The sequence below is a fragment of the Candida metapsilosis genome (genome assembly GCF_017655625.1).
Source record: "Candida metapsilosis strain BP57 chromosome Unknown scaffold2, whole genome shotgun sequence".
NCBI lineage: Eukaryota > Fungi > Ascomycota > Pichiomycetes > Serinales > Debaryomycetaceae > Lodderomyces > Lodderomyces metapsilosis.
This window is the reverse complement of record NW_027138160.1, coordinates 243,112-257,440: the sequence shown is the minus strand read 5'-3', so window position 1 is coordinate 257,440 and position 14,329 is coordinate 243,112. Positions and strand designations below refer to the sequence as shown.

The window sequence follows — 14,329 nt, the reverse complement described above, 5'->3', positions numbered from 1 at the left end:
CTTTTACTCATTGGCTAAAAATATGCCATCCATAAGGTATCAGCAGCAGCCAAATTACGGGGATTAACAGCTTGTGAAATCAACTCCAACACATTTTGTGTAGCAACGCCTCCGCTAGGGGATACATGACCCATTGTCATCACTCTCTTGATGATACTATCAACATTAAATTTAACCACATCACGTAATTGTTTATCTTGACCAGCAATAGTACTATTTTTATCTCCACCACCTTGTGCTATCCAGGAGATAGCCTCATCTCTGACATAAAGTGTCAAGTATTGTTCTAAATCTGATTCTGGCTCTAATAATGCTCTAGCAATGCACAATACATAAACTGCCAAAATCCCTTCCAATCCACTTTCACCAATCAATTTCTGAATATTCGGTGTTAATCTAAATGGAACTTGTTCGGCATTAACAAACATAGGTGTTGGTTTGGCTTGAGGGTTGTTGTTATCATGTCTATTTGGCATCTTGCAAGGTAACATATCTGAAGTCCAAACATTACCTGAACCTTTATTTACATGAATCTTTTGTGGCTGCCTAGCATTAACGCACATCATATATGTGGTGAAAATGAATGATGCATATTGCGAGGTGAATTGCTTTCGGAATAACCAGAAATCATCAAATCTTGGATAAAGTTGCAAAAAGTAATCCTTCAAAACAGTAGAAGGCACAAGCAATGTTTGAATGGCACTCAATATCTCAACACGAATACTTGCCAAATCGGGTTTAGGTAATCTATGATCAAATGCGGCTCTTAATTTCTCCACCGTGTAAATAAATGGTTCGTCACGGCTCTTTCCATTCTTTTTGCAATAATCTTCATAAATCTTTTGCAAAGTGATGTCGTTTACATCGTCATTGACAATCCTGATATGTGGCGAAAGTGGTACAGCAATAGGCAAGGTGAATTGGATATCCCTTCTTCTAGTCTCCACTCTTCTCGAAATGCTATCGTTGAAGATTCTAAACAATTGAAATACTGATTCCTCACGACGACAATGACGAGCAGCTGGAAATTGAACAGCAAATGTATGCAAGCTTCCATCATGCCCTCTGATTCTCAATCTCTTGTAACACGCACTAGTACCACGAGCTAAATCAACAGTAGGCAAGAATCTCTCAATCTTGACAAAGTGAGAATTGTTATCCTTGTTCAACAAGTATTGTCCCGGGATCTCAATCTCCTCAAATTTTTGATGATGGAACTCACTCAAATGTGGACACAAGATCTCTAAATTGACCTTGGTAAATCTTCTATCCAATTTATCTTCCAATCTATCTCTCCATTTTCTCAATTTGGTTATATAGGTCTCCAAGTTAGGCTTTGAATGAACCAAATCTTTCTCAAATTCAGCTCTAATTTGCTTAGGCAAAACAGTTTCAGCAAATCTTGTAATATTTGCTTCAGTGACTGGTGGCAACTTGGCATCATCTTTGGGGTTACCTAACCTATTCAAATATTGAACTCCATCATTCAATAATGCAACACCAAGCCTGTACGCATCTTCATCTGCGGTACATTTAAACCGTTGATTAATTTGATCAACTAATGACTCCAACGACAATGCCAATAAAGGATAGGCTGTTTTCAAAATTGCCATTATTTCCTCTACGTGTTCCAAAGGTTGGCGAACTGATGGAGGAACTGTAATGGAAACTTGATTTTGTGATTGTGGACGAGATGGTGGAGGAGGGCCAGACTGTGAATTTGGTCTTGAAGGAGATTGCGTTGGTGCCGCGTCTGTAGAGCCAGTTGCTGTTGGTTGCGATGGCGGAGGCAGTGTCTGTGCTCCATTCTGTGACTCACTCTTATTCTCTGCATTACCATTCTCTTTTTCTCCTTCAGCAGGGCTCTGATGACTTGAAGCACTAGCTGCTGAAGCTGCGGCTGCTGCAGTTGCCTTTTGACGTGCAATCTCAATAGCTTGACGTTGCTGCGCAGCAAGATCTTCTCTAGTTGTACGCAATTGGAAATGTAATGCTTGAGGATAGCTCTTGGCAATTCTCACCAACACCTGCTTAGCTAATTTAGCTTCCCTATGTGATAACGATGTTAACAATTGTGGAATAAACGTAATCCAATACCAAACTGGAACTTCTCCTCTAAAGTTTTCAAACGCTTGTGCCAAAGTTCCCGACGCATCATCCAAACTAATCAACCATAGAATACGGGCTAAAAGTTTTCTCGTTTTACCATTCTTGTACAATCCTGCCGCTTGTAAGTAACAACTGATTGCATTGTTGGCATACACCATATCATTTGGGTTCTCTTTAAAGCGACGGTCATTGAAGGCACCCCATTCTGCCCAGGCCTTGGGTAAATTAAGATCGATTTGAACTGATGTGGCAAATGCTTTATTAGCTTCATCCTTTTGATTCAATTTATTCAAAAACATTCCCTTAAGGGTAAAGAATTCAGCCTTTTGCTGAGTGGCAAAATACACTAAATTAGTATTACTAATAACATCAAGACCGGTATTGAGTTCATTAGGATTTTGATAATGACACTTGACTTGCTCCTTCAATTTCAAAAATGCTTCTTGGATTTCGATATTGGGCAATTGGTAAATTCTAGTCAATTCTTTGATACAAACTTCTGGCATATTGTGCTTCCTTGCAACATGAGCAAACCTGTTAATGACCCAAGCAATTTCATGGAAACCACGATAAGCATAAGAGTTGGCGTTGCTGCCTGAGTTAGATTGCTGCAATACTGGAATGAACGGCATGTACACCTTGTTGATAACTTGGAAGGCATGCTGACGCCAGGTTACCAAATCGTTCCAAATATTGATATCATCCCAAATGTTAGGCAACCTTTCACGCCACACTTGCAACACTCTCTTTAATTCTTGTGACTTGACATCCAAGTTTTGTGCATTGGTTGTGACCAAGCTTGAATAGACTTGACTTGCCTCCATAAACTCAACATATTGCTGGAATGTATGCAACAATGGAATATGAGCATTGGTAAATCTTCTAGGCAAGCCATACCATTTCCTCAAAGCAAGCTGAATACCTTCGTCACATAACTTGGACAAATCTTGCAAAGTTTCTTTCTCCTGTCCAAATCCTTGTAAACACAAGAAAGTTTGGAACACTTGGCGTCGAGGTGTAGGAACGTCCATAACATTCTTGACCGTTTGATCCAATGTCTCTCTATCATTGTACCAATCAGCAACCCTCCATCCGCATTCTAATAATAAGTCTGAAAATCCTTCGTGTCTTGCCAAATCGGTGAGAATATCCCATTGCTGAAGCTTTTCCGAACACAAAATCCAGTGGTCTTCCCACAATGCATATTCAGCTTCACCATAAGGTAATGACCCACTACGAGCTTTAATTTGTGCCGATTCATACAACTGTTGGGCCTTATCCCAAAGTCCTATCTGCTCGTATGAAAGTGCGCTTATCGTCTCATTATATTTAGCTCTTCTTCTCCAAAGTCCATAAAACATGTCTTCTTCTTTCAATGTTGCATACAACTTCAACAACGCATCTTGCACAACCTCTCTGACATCAGCATTCGCATGTATGGCTTCTTCATTGATATTTTCCAATAATTGAAGCCCTTGAGACCACGCGTCAAAATTAGCAGCAAGACACTCAATGGCAAACGGTGGAAGTTGAAGGGTATAACAACGAGCAACTCCCTCCAACAAGCACTGAATCACATTTGGACGTAAATCTATTTGACGTGTGTGAAAGTCTTTTGATAACAAAATGACCAAATACCTTGTAAAGTCTAAATGTTCTGACCTTGGTACCGATTGAAATACAATTGGAAAAATTGCCGACCACGTTCTATGAATTGTTTCACTACTTTGATAAAACATATCAATCAATGGTTCAAATACATCTTTTGCTTTGATCTCGCTTATATTTTGCATAAATTTTGAGTGCGATTGAATCAACTCACTCAACTTCTCATTGGCATCCACCTCCATTGAATCCGACTCAGGAAACTTGAACGCTTCGATTGGCGCCAATTTATATTCATTGTCAACAAACTCAATCTTGTTTTCAAAATTAAATGATCCAAACAATATTTGCAAAGCTTGGTTTAACCATGGGTAATCGGCCAAGTATTCCCAATTCTGTTCTCTTATAACGTAGTACAATCTCTTTGCCACATCCTTTTCCAAACTGTTGTTCAAGATGGACATTAATTTTCTTCTAATTGACACATCAACGGACCTTGTACCCACCATAAACGGCTGCTCCATTCGAACTGTCAATTCACTACAACTGAAGGAATCGTCTTCGAATATTTCAACGATAATTTGATAAAACTCCTTGGACAAGGTTGGTTCACCTCTTACTTCAAAGACCATCATTTTCGACAAAATGGCAGCTTTTTCCTTTGTGGTTGGGAACAAGTCTGTTCTGGAAAACACCCAACTCTTGACTATTTTGATAATTTTTTCAAGTGTACTTTTGTCCAAACTACGCTCAATCAATTGCGCCAATAAAGATAAAAAGATACGACGCTGGTCTCCCAAGTTGGAAATTCTCATTGAACACAAATTTAAAATCTTTTCCAACAATTTAGTTGTAATTTTAGCTTCAAATTCAGCATTGGCGCTGTCCTTTGAAGTAGACTGAGTCCCCTGGTGTGTTATCGTAATATGATCTTTGCAAAGCTTGCTAAAAGTTTTCATAATTGTAGGTAACAATGGATCCAATATCGCTGGTTTGTACTGAGCTAATGTCCAGGATAAGGTAACACCAGCAGCAAATGATGGCATATCGCCTAAATCTTCTGAGACAGAAGTAGTCAACAAATTGATAAACTCCTTTACATCGTCCTCCTCTTCATCCTCTTCTTCTGACCCTTTTTGTTGGTTGATAGCTGACAAAATAGTGCACAAGATTCTTTGCAAAATTTCCTGAATGTCATGATTATCCGACTTGATACATTTCTCAAGTAATTTTTGCAAATAACTCAAGTTTGAAACTATCCATTCCGGTTCCTTCCACTCTAAAACAACACCCAAAACTTCCAATGCATTCAAACAGTATCCAAGTAAATTACTCGAGTTCAAATCGTTTGAAAGCAAGAACTTTTCAAAGAAGGTCAACTTGACAGCAACTTCGGGCCAGTGTTCTGGGCTCAATAAGTCATGTAAGATTCCCAAAGCTTTTTGTCCTAGTTCACTTTCTGATGCTCTTTGGGGACTGATACATACATATCTAATCAAGAAGGTAACACAAGCTTCCCTTTGACCAAAAGGTACTGAGTAGTTTGAAGAAGTTGTAAAGTCACTTTCAACTTTAGGATCTGTTTCAGTTTCAGTTTCCGGCTCAGCCTCGCCTGATTCCTCTTTACTAGACTCAAGAGTTTTAGCAACTTTCTTGGCCTTCCGTTCCCAGTATAATACCAATTCGGCCAAGTCAATAGCTAAAAGTTGATTCTCAAGCGCAGGGTTTGCCAAGATTGTTAATTTTCCCATAGCAGTGATAATGTTGGATATGAAATGTTCCCTGGCAATAAAGAACAAATCAGGATGTTGAACAATAAATTGGTATACATTCAAAACTTGGGTAACATTAAATCCATCTTCTGAGATGATACGACGAGGCCATTTTAACCAACTGTCGGGTAATTCAGCATCCTTCATCCTCTTTGACATCACAGGTGCTAAAATATCCAATGCTTGCCTAACCAAATGCCTCGAGTCAGTTTGATGAGTTCTTAATAAAGCTACAAATACTTGGGTAGCTAACTTTCCTGGAGTATCATACGCGGCAATAAAGTACGAAGTTGTGACATATGCAATCTGCTTAGTGATGTTGTCATCAAGTTTGATATAATTCCAACTAAACTTGATGATATCTTTACGCAATTCGCTAATCTGAGTTGGAGCCAACTTGATTAACAACGCGGTAGCTTCCAAAAGTGCAGATCTGTAACCATCGATTGTTCCTGAAGTGTGATTGTCAATAATATCATCCTGTGACTTCCAAACCGTAGTGTCTAATTTTTCAATCCATGAGTTCTCTTTTTCAAACACGTGAGAAAGATCACCATTTTTGGTATATTCGTACACAAATATAGGACCAAATACGCGCTTGAGGAAAAAGATTTTTGCTTTTAGGCATGGTTCCAGCTCATTAATGAAATCAATGGTCTTGTCAAGGTACATGACTTTCACGTCCAAGTCATCTGAGGAGACAATATCACTGAAAATAAAATCTTCAAAAACCGTCGAAATCTCATATTTCAATTTGCAATGACGGTTTACAACTGCAAAAACCAAGTCCGTTTCATTCATGTTTGCTCTTGTGAAATCAACCACTAATTGTTGCAACTTTTCAATCGCTTGGTTGCTTCTGAAATGGGCTGACGACAAAATTGGCGCAACGCTAATCTCATGTATATCTTCGAGCACTTGCGACAAGGCGGTCAATAATTGCTTCTGGTCACTAAACCATTCCTTGTCATGCCTTGCAATTGCCTCGACCAAATCAACAATGTTTGCAAATTTGACAACCTTGGTTTCTGAATCTGATTCAGTCGTTACATCGTCAACCAAAACTTGTATTTTCTCCTCTGCATGTTTTCTCAAGTTGTCACATCCATCCATTCCAGAGATTGATGCAAGCATGTTGCCCAACTTCCTATTTTTAAAATTGTTGACCAAGTATTCCACACAATTTTCAGCAAACCTATTGAGAAATTTGGAAATTGGTTTTCTAAAAGGAGAATCTTGATGACGATCTAAATGCCCTTCCAAATATTGTAAAGTATTGATAATCTCTTCCATAAACATGTAAGCTTTCGCAGGTAACAAGTGGAAAATGTTTAAAATTGCCATTACGATTTGCACAGTGTGGTTATTTTCAAGATTTTGTCCAGCAATCTGTCTCAAAGTATTGATTTGAGCCCATGCCATCAAATGGTCCAACAACTTTCTACCAATTTCAACACGGAAGTACGAAATCAAAAGCTCTAATAATCTAGCCAACGCTTCCAAGCCGGAGACTGTCAACTTTTTATGATCTGACAAGTTCATAAGCATTGGACGAAGTCCGTTTTGCAACAACTCTTTTGGCAACTTTGCATTCTCTTGTAAACTAGATGCCAATCCTTGGTGGGCTGCATTTATAATCTTTGTAGAATTGTTACACAAAGCTTTAAAGAACACACCCAAAATACGGATTCTTGCTTCACCTAAGGATCCAATCGAAAAGTCGGGCTTTGACAAAGCTAATGATAAAAGTTTGATACAAACCACTCTCAACTCTACCAATTGATTCGAAGTTCTGTGTTCACTCAATCGGTGCACATTGGCCAACGATTCATCTTCAGCATCTACTAATGCCAACGCCTCCAAAAGCAATCTATTCAACTCTTCATTGAAACTCAAAAATGTGTCGGGTAAACCCAAGCAGAAAGTAATGGCATCAATATTTCCAATTTGCATAGGAAAGGGCAAAGCTCTGAGTGGTTTGCCAAAAATAGGTGTCAACAACAAGTGCTTACACGGGCCCAATAGAGTAGCAATGGAGGTAGACGTAACTTCAGACAAAACTTGTAAACATTCTTGGGCAACCTCCCTCACCATTGGAGTTGGACTAGCCAAGTCGTAAACCAAGGCTCCCACAAGTGTCTGGAATGGCTTTTCCATAACAGTTTCCTTAGTAGTTTCTTGATTGCAGACTTTTAATAACTCAAGAACCAATTCTTTAGCTGACTGACGTACTTCAAATGGTGCTGTGTCCGGAGTATCTCTCAAGATAAAAAACACAGAGCGTACCAATTCAAATTGTCTTTGGTGGAACCAACTTGGAGGAATTTTTAAATCATAAAACATGGTCTTGAGACCAATGATTCCACCGAGTTTGGTATAGTAGAATTCATTGTAACAACAATGGGTAAACTTGTAAAACATTGACCTGAATATAACCGAGTATAATGCATTCTCCTCGGATCCAAATGTGGTGACAGTAGTGTCATAGATTCTCTTCACTGCATCAATACCTTTTGCTCTCACCTCTTTGTCCCAAAAGCTTAAGGAATAAGTGATGGCACTAAGGAAGGCGTTTTCACTAATGTACGCCTTGCCTTCATTATCATTCACTGAGAATTTACGCTCTTTTCTAATTTTATCCACCACGGAGGTGCTCAAATGCAACAAAGTAAAATGAGTGGTCAATCCATCAATTAATGCACTTGCCTCGTCTTTCAACTCTGGTATCGAGATTGAGAAAAACAACATTTCAAGCAATTTGGCAAAAAGTTGTTGTTGAAGATCAAGCTTCTCCTTATCTTCTATATCCAGTGGCGCCAAAGGAATGTCAATATCTTCATAGTTATCCTTTTTCAAAAACTCAACGCTTTCTTGCGCATACTGAACAAAGTTGTCCGGGATGGGAGTAGTGGTGATGAAAAGTTTCAATATACTGGTCAAGTATTTGAAAGCGCTAATTCTATAATGCACTTTCAACCTTGGGTCATCCAATAACTTGATGGCAGATTCAACACCTGGTGTCACTGACACAGGTACTGAATCATTCAATCCATAAACTTGAACTAATGCTTCAATGTCTTGACTTGCTGGTGACTTTGCCACCAAGTTCTCATGTGATTTAATCTTGCGGTGATTTCTTCCGCCCAATTTCCCTAAGATTCTAATAGCAGTATGACTATGTTGATGGTGGTATGGCACAGGCTCAAGATGTTTCCACAAAGCCGTCATAATTTCGTCAACCACGGGCTCGATTATTGGATCGAAATATTCAGCAGTCAAATTATCAACGCACAACTCAAAGATACGCATACCTTGGCTTACCAACTCTTGTGGTCCATTCAACGCATACACAAGTGGTCTTGTTAAGAAATTAAGATGTGGTACTAAAACCGCCAATCTAACTGGAATAGTCAAGCACAATTCAACATAAATATCTCTCTCATATGGTCTTTGTGCGTTGGCAATCATTTTATTCAAATTCTCCAACAAAACAGGCAATATAGGCATGATTTCTTTGTATAGGTTTTCAAACTTGCCTCCACTAATACTTCTAAACAATATTCTCACAAGATAAGAATACACAATTGGCTCTTCCGCCTTGGTACCAAGCTTTAACGATTCCAAAATGAGATAGTTCAAATGCGGAAGTAAAACCCCTTCATTAGTAGTTGGGAATAGATTAACCGACATGAAACACAATTTGAATAAACGAATAAGAATGTTGGATTTTATCACATCAGCATTACCAAGTTGGCTCAAGTTCTCCTTCAAAAAGGAGATCAATATACTTGAAAAATTTGCTGAAGTTACTTCACTGGCAAGGAAAAACTGCGGCAAATGCAACAAAGCAGCATTTTCCAACATAGATTCAAACATAAAAGGTAATTCTGAGCTAACAATTTCATTAAATGAAGCTGGGTCAATGTTTATGAAAATGGTTGCAAATATTTCCATCAAATCCTTTTCGTCTTTGGAAGAAGTTATTGGCAAATTGGGGCCTCCTGTTGAAAAATCAAATGCCTTTTGTGAAATTGTTGGTTTAGGTTTGGATACCGAAAAAAAACGAAGACAACTAACACCACCCCTAAACAAAGATCGAAGAATGTTGACCTCCTCCACTGAGATGAGTTTTGCTGAGTCATTCCATTTGTCATAATTTACCTGCTGCTGTTTGCTTGGGTCTGTAATCACTGGTTGTGGGGGTACTGGAGGATTGCAGTGTTTCAATCCAAACACAACTGATTTTAGGAATTGCATCAAGGTACGGAAGAGATATCTTGCATCCTTTAATAAATCCGTGGTGTTTGGTGTTGGGACCGAAGCGATTGGTGAGTAAGAATCAATATTGTAGATGTTCAACCCAAGGGACTTGTCAACCTGTGGATTGGCTTCTTCGCGCGCCTCCTCCTTATCGACGTCCATCTTGTCATTCACCTCATCAGCTGCTTCCTCCTGTTGTATTTTGTTACCCTTGGATGAGTATCTCTCAATTGCCTTTTTCGAATCCTTTTCTCTACCAAGTTTCTTTTTCTCATATTCGTCATGCTTGGCAATAATGTAGTCATATTTACGGTCCAAGTTTTTAAATCGCTTGGCGTATGCATCAATAATGACTAGGAACAACTGTCTTCCTTCCAATTTATTAGAAAGGGTCATGATCTTCTCCACGAGATTCAATAGTAACTTTGCACTCATAATCTGCACCGACATTGGCAATGATTCATCCTTTAACAAATCCGAATAAATAGTAACGGTGGACCAGATCTGAGCAGGAGTTAGCTCGTCTCGTACATTGTGGATAAAATCGGCAACCATAGAATACGCCAAGGGCCTTAAAGTCTCGTGCGAAGTCAAACCGTCTCCAATCAAGATCTTCTCGTCGAAAAGTAGTCCCAATTTTGGAATGAATTGTGTTCTGAATGGAGTGGAAAGTATATGTCTTGTCGCATGAAGCAATTCCTTTCTTGCAATGGATAATTCTGCTGGACAGTCTTGTAACAATCTAAGAATTACATCAGGGATGCACGTACTCTCCTCCGGTTTCAAAAATTGATTGGCGTAGCCTCTAATAAACACATATGCCAAGAAGGATGCAGCTTTGACTTGTCCCAAGATGAAATCACTATACGCTTGCCTGTTTTTAACTTTGGGGGATATCGATGTAACAACATTATTTTCGGACTCTTGACGATATTGTTCTTGTTGTTTCACTTGTAGTTGGAGAATGTGCATAATTTTTGGTAAAAAGTGAGGAAGTGAGGGAGCAACAAGCTGTTTGTTAGACGAGTACAATGAAACCATTGTAATGGGACATTCAGCCAAGGTCTTGAAAGAGAACATGGCTTTGCTTAATGTTTTTGTTGGTGAATCCTCGTTGAATGAGTTAGCTGGTGACATGTCCAGGACTTCATTGTCTTCCTCTATGTTGTCATTGTTTGAGGAGTCATCTGAGAACACATCCTGCACAGTTTGGTCCATGTTGTCATATATCTTTTGTATAACCTCTAAAAATGGTTGAACTTTTTCTGACAAAGTAGCTTTATAGGCTTTCTGCAAACTGGTGATAATCTTCATACATAAAACACCATTGTCCTCATTCTCCTGGACTAAGATCTTTGTCAAGGCGTCCAATATTTGTTCTGCAAACGGTTGGAATGTCTCATTCATAATTAGTCTGTGAATTATCTCCAATGTACTGTTTCTCAATTTCTGTTCTGGACTGGTGGAAATGTATGATATAGGTACTTCTTCAAGCTCCTTCAAAAATATCGGCACAAGGTTCTTTAGGAAATACTCATATTCAGTAGCACCGCTAAACTGTTCAATCGTGTCTAACAATTCTGACAAAATTGCATGTTTGGCAGTATAATCAGCACTTTCATTAAGTCGCAATACAAACGCGTCTAGCTGAGCAGTATACGACATCTTTTAAAAAGGAAATAAGCTACTGATTTGGTTGTAATTGGTGTGTTTAAAGTGCAATTGTATAAGGCTAAATACAAGTGTAAACTTTTGAAGAAAAACAAAAAAAAACTGAAAATTGAGAAAAAAGTGGAAATTGATTTCACCAAATTTTCAAGTTTTGCACGTGTAAATCATGTGAATATCACGTTTTTGGTAGCGAAGGGGTACATTGAAAGTAAAGGGTGTTCTTAGCAGGGAAGCGCAAAGTTGAAGTAAAAACAGTGCTGAATAGAGCCTTAATAGATTCCTACTATCATGTATGTGTCAAGATTCAGTAGACAGATTAATTGTTGGAGCAAATTTGGTACATAAATTGAAACAAAACTTTCACTCAGTGGTTAGTTTGAATAATTGGTAAGTTGTTAGAGAGGGATGATACCTCTTCTCGAAAAAGTTACCCCTGAATGCTATCTTACTACGAAGTGGGGAAGTTATCTATACTTCTACTATTAGGACTATGATATAAAAGAATAATCAAACAATTATATGTTAATGTAAATGCTTTAGATTGTTGTGTAAACAAGAAAATGTAGAATTGTGCTGCTCTTGGAGCAACCTCCAGAGGAAACTACTGCTCAATCGACGTGGCCAACTACAACATCTACACTCAATTAACATCTTCGTAGCCACCACGCGTCTACAGGTCTTGGCTTCTCCATTTGATCTAATTCTATTGTGCTTACGCTACCATGAAAATGTTTGAAAAATTCCCTTTTCTTTTTTCTTTTTTTACCGAGGGACATCCCACAAAACAATGCAACCGTTCCTTTTTGACAGCTATAAAAGGCGCAAAAGAAAGAGACGTTCTAGATGCCACACCAATTCTTTTTTTGTGAGATGGATCCACCGGTAAGGTTATTTGCTTTCTATGCTGCTTGAAATCCTTCATGTACATTGAGACGGTCACTAATTTCGGCTTCAACGGAATGGGTACTTTGGACACTTCTTTTGTTTACTTCCTAGCACTAAAGAAGTAATGTCCCAAATAAGGATAACATGGTTCGTACATAGTGTTTCATTATGCGTTCTATTTTTAGAATTCCGAGGGGAACTACAGTGCAAATTTCGGATGCTTACTCAATTTGCACTTTATGCCGAAATTACGTGCATATTCAATTTGTGTTAGCTACATCTTTTTGAACATTTTATATGACCAAAATCTATTTTTGGTTACTACATGTGAGTGTACCATAGTATGTATTTGCTAGCTGCAGGGTTGATGTCATTACACGGCAAGTCTGGTATGTTCTTCCAAAAAAAAAAGTGACATGCACTTGAATGGCCTGATGTATGAGACAGGTCAAGCGGTTACGTGACATGGAGTTATTGACGATGAAGCTGTTTCCGTCAATATATAAAGGGTTGTGGAAGCCATTTATTCCTTCTGCTTTTGCTTTTCTTTCCCATCATCAATCAACAAAAATGAAGACCACTTTAATTCAAAACGCATTATTGACGACCTTGTTGGCACTTCAATGTGAAGCTGCCGCTATTTCCCCACGTGATGACAGCAAAATTATTGCAATGGACATGCAACTTGCTGACCAAGATGAAGTTGCCGATGATGGAGACGTGACGAAGAGAGATTACATCAAGAACGATTTGAAATTCAAGAAGAATGCCTATACTGTTGAACTCAAGATCGGCTCCAAGAAAAAGAAAGTGAAGGTTGCTGTTGATACTGGATCAAGTGACTTGTGGGTCCCTACTAAAAATGTTCAGTGTCTTGACAAAGTTAAATGTAAGAAACAAGGAACTTTCCAAGTCGAGAAATCCAAGACCTTAAAGAAATTGAATGAAGACTTTGACATTGAATACCCTGATGGAACTACCGCTTCTGGAGAATATGTCCAAGATACTATTCGTTTCGGTAAAAAAAAGACCCTCTCTAATGAAGAGTTTGCTATTGTTGACAAGACTAATTCCGAGATGGGAGTTATGGGAATTGGTTTGGAAGACGAAGAAGAAGTAGCAGGAAAGGATAACAAAACTTATTACAACTTTGTATACAGCTTGAAGAAGGCAGGATACATTGGTAAGGCCGGTTATTCATTGTACTTCCCTGAAAAGGACAAAAAGACTGGTACTATTGTATTTGGTGGTGTTGACAAGGACAAGTACTCAGGAGACTTGACGACGTACAAGGTTTCAGATAAGTTGACTGTTCCGTTTGAATCAGTATCCTTAGATAAGAATGACTACAAGAACAACACTGATGTTCTCATTGATACTGCATCAAGATTTTCCTACTTGCCAAAGAATGTCATTGAAGGTATTGCCAAGGCATTAGATGGGTCCTATAATGAAGATACTGGAGTTTACATTGTTGACTGCAAAAAGAAGAACAAGAAGAAATTTAAGGACACATTTACTTTCAATTTCCGAAATGGTTTAAGTATCGATGCTCCAGGTTATCAATTTGTTTTGAAGTTGAAGGATATAAAGGATCACATGCCTAAACACGAAAAGAATAAATGTGGGTTAACTATCTTCCCAGCTGATGATGAATCTGTTTTGGGTGACAACTTCTTGAGAAATGCTTACGTTTCTGTTAATTTGGAAGACAAGTCAATTGGAATGGCTCAAGTTGAACATTCCAAACATCACTCATACCAGAGTCTCTAATTTCAAATATAATAGTTGGTCTCGATGAATACCCAAGATTGATATTATTTAATACATAGTTTTTACTTAATAATACAATACTGCCGTTGCAATTGGATTTGTAGGAGAAAAGCCTCGGGTACATGCTTTTCATGCCGAAATTACCTGCATGATCTATTTTGTGCAGACGCATGTCAAAAAAATTTCCCGCTCTTTTATAACCGAGTCTATTTTTGGACAATACAAATATGCACGCCAGATTCATACTTGGTACC

General features: G+C 38.5%; 2 protein-coding genes across 2 annotated transcripts; one reads left to right on the top strand and one right to left on the bottom strand. All coding sequences in view use genetic code 12, as the record gives it.

The window, feature by feature from the left end:
• Window positions 1-14: 14 nt before the first annotated feature.
• On the bottom strand, window positions 15-11,411 carry TRA1 (histone acetyltransferase; the record flags this gene model as incomplete). The annotated part of the gene is made up of 1 exon (XM_067690380.1): window positions 15-11,411. The coding sequence occupies one exon, from the start codon at window positions 11,409-11,411 to the stop codon at window positions 15-17; it is 11,397 nt and encodes a 3,798-aa protein (XP_067548851.1).
• A 1,461-nt stretch (window positions 11,412-12,872) lies between these two features.
• I9W82_001614 (pepsin-like aspartic protease) lies at window positions 12,873-14,075 on the top strand (the record flags this gene model as incomplete). The annotated part of the gene is made up of 1 exon (XM_067690379.1): window positions 12,873-14,075. One exon carries the CDS (start codon window positions 12,873-12,875, stop codon window positions 14,073-14,075), a length of 1,203 nt encoding a protein of 400 aa, XP_067548850.1.
• Window positions 14,076-14,329: the final 254 nt, after the last annotated feature.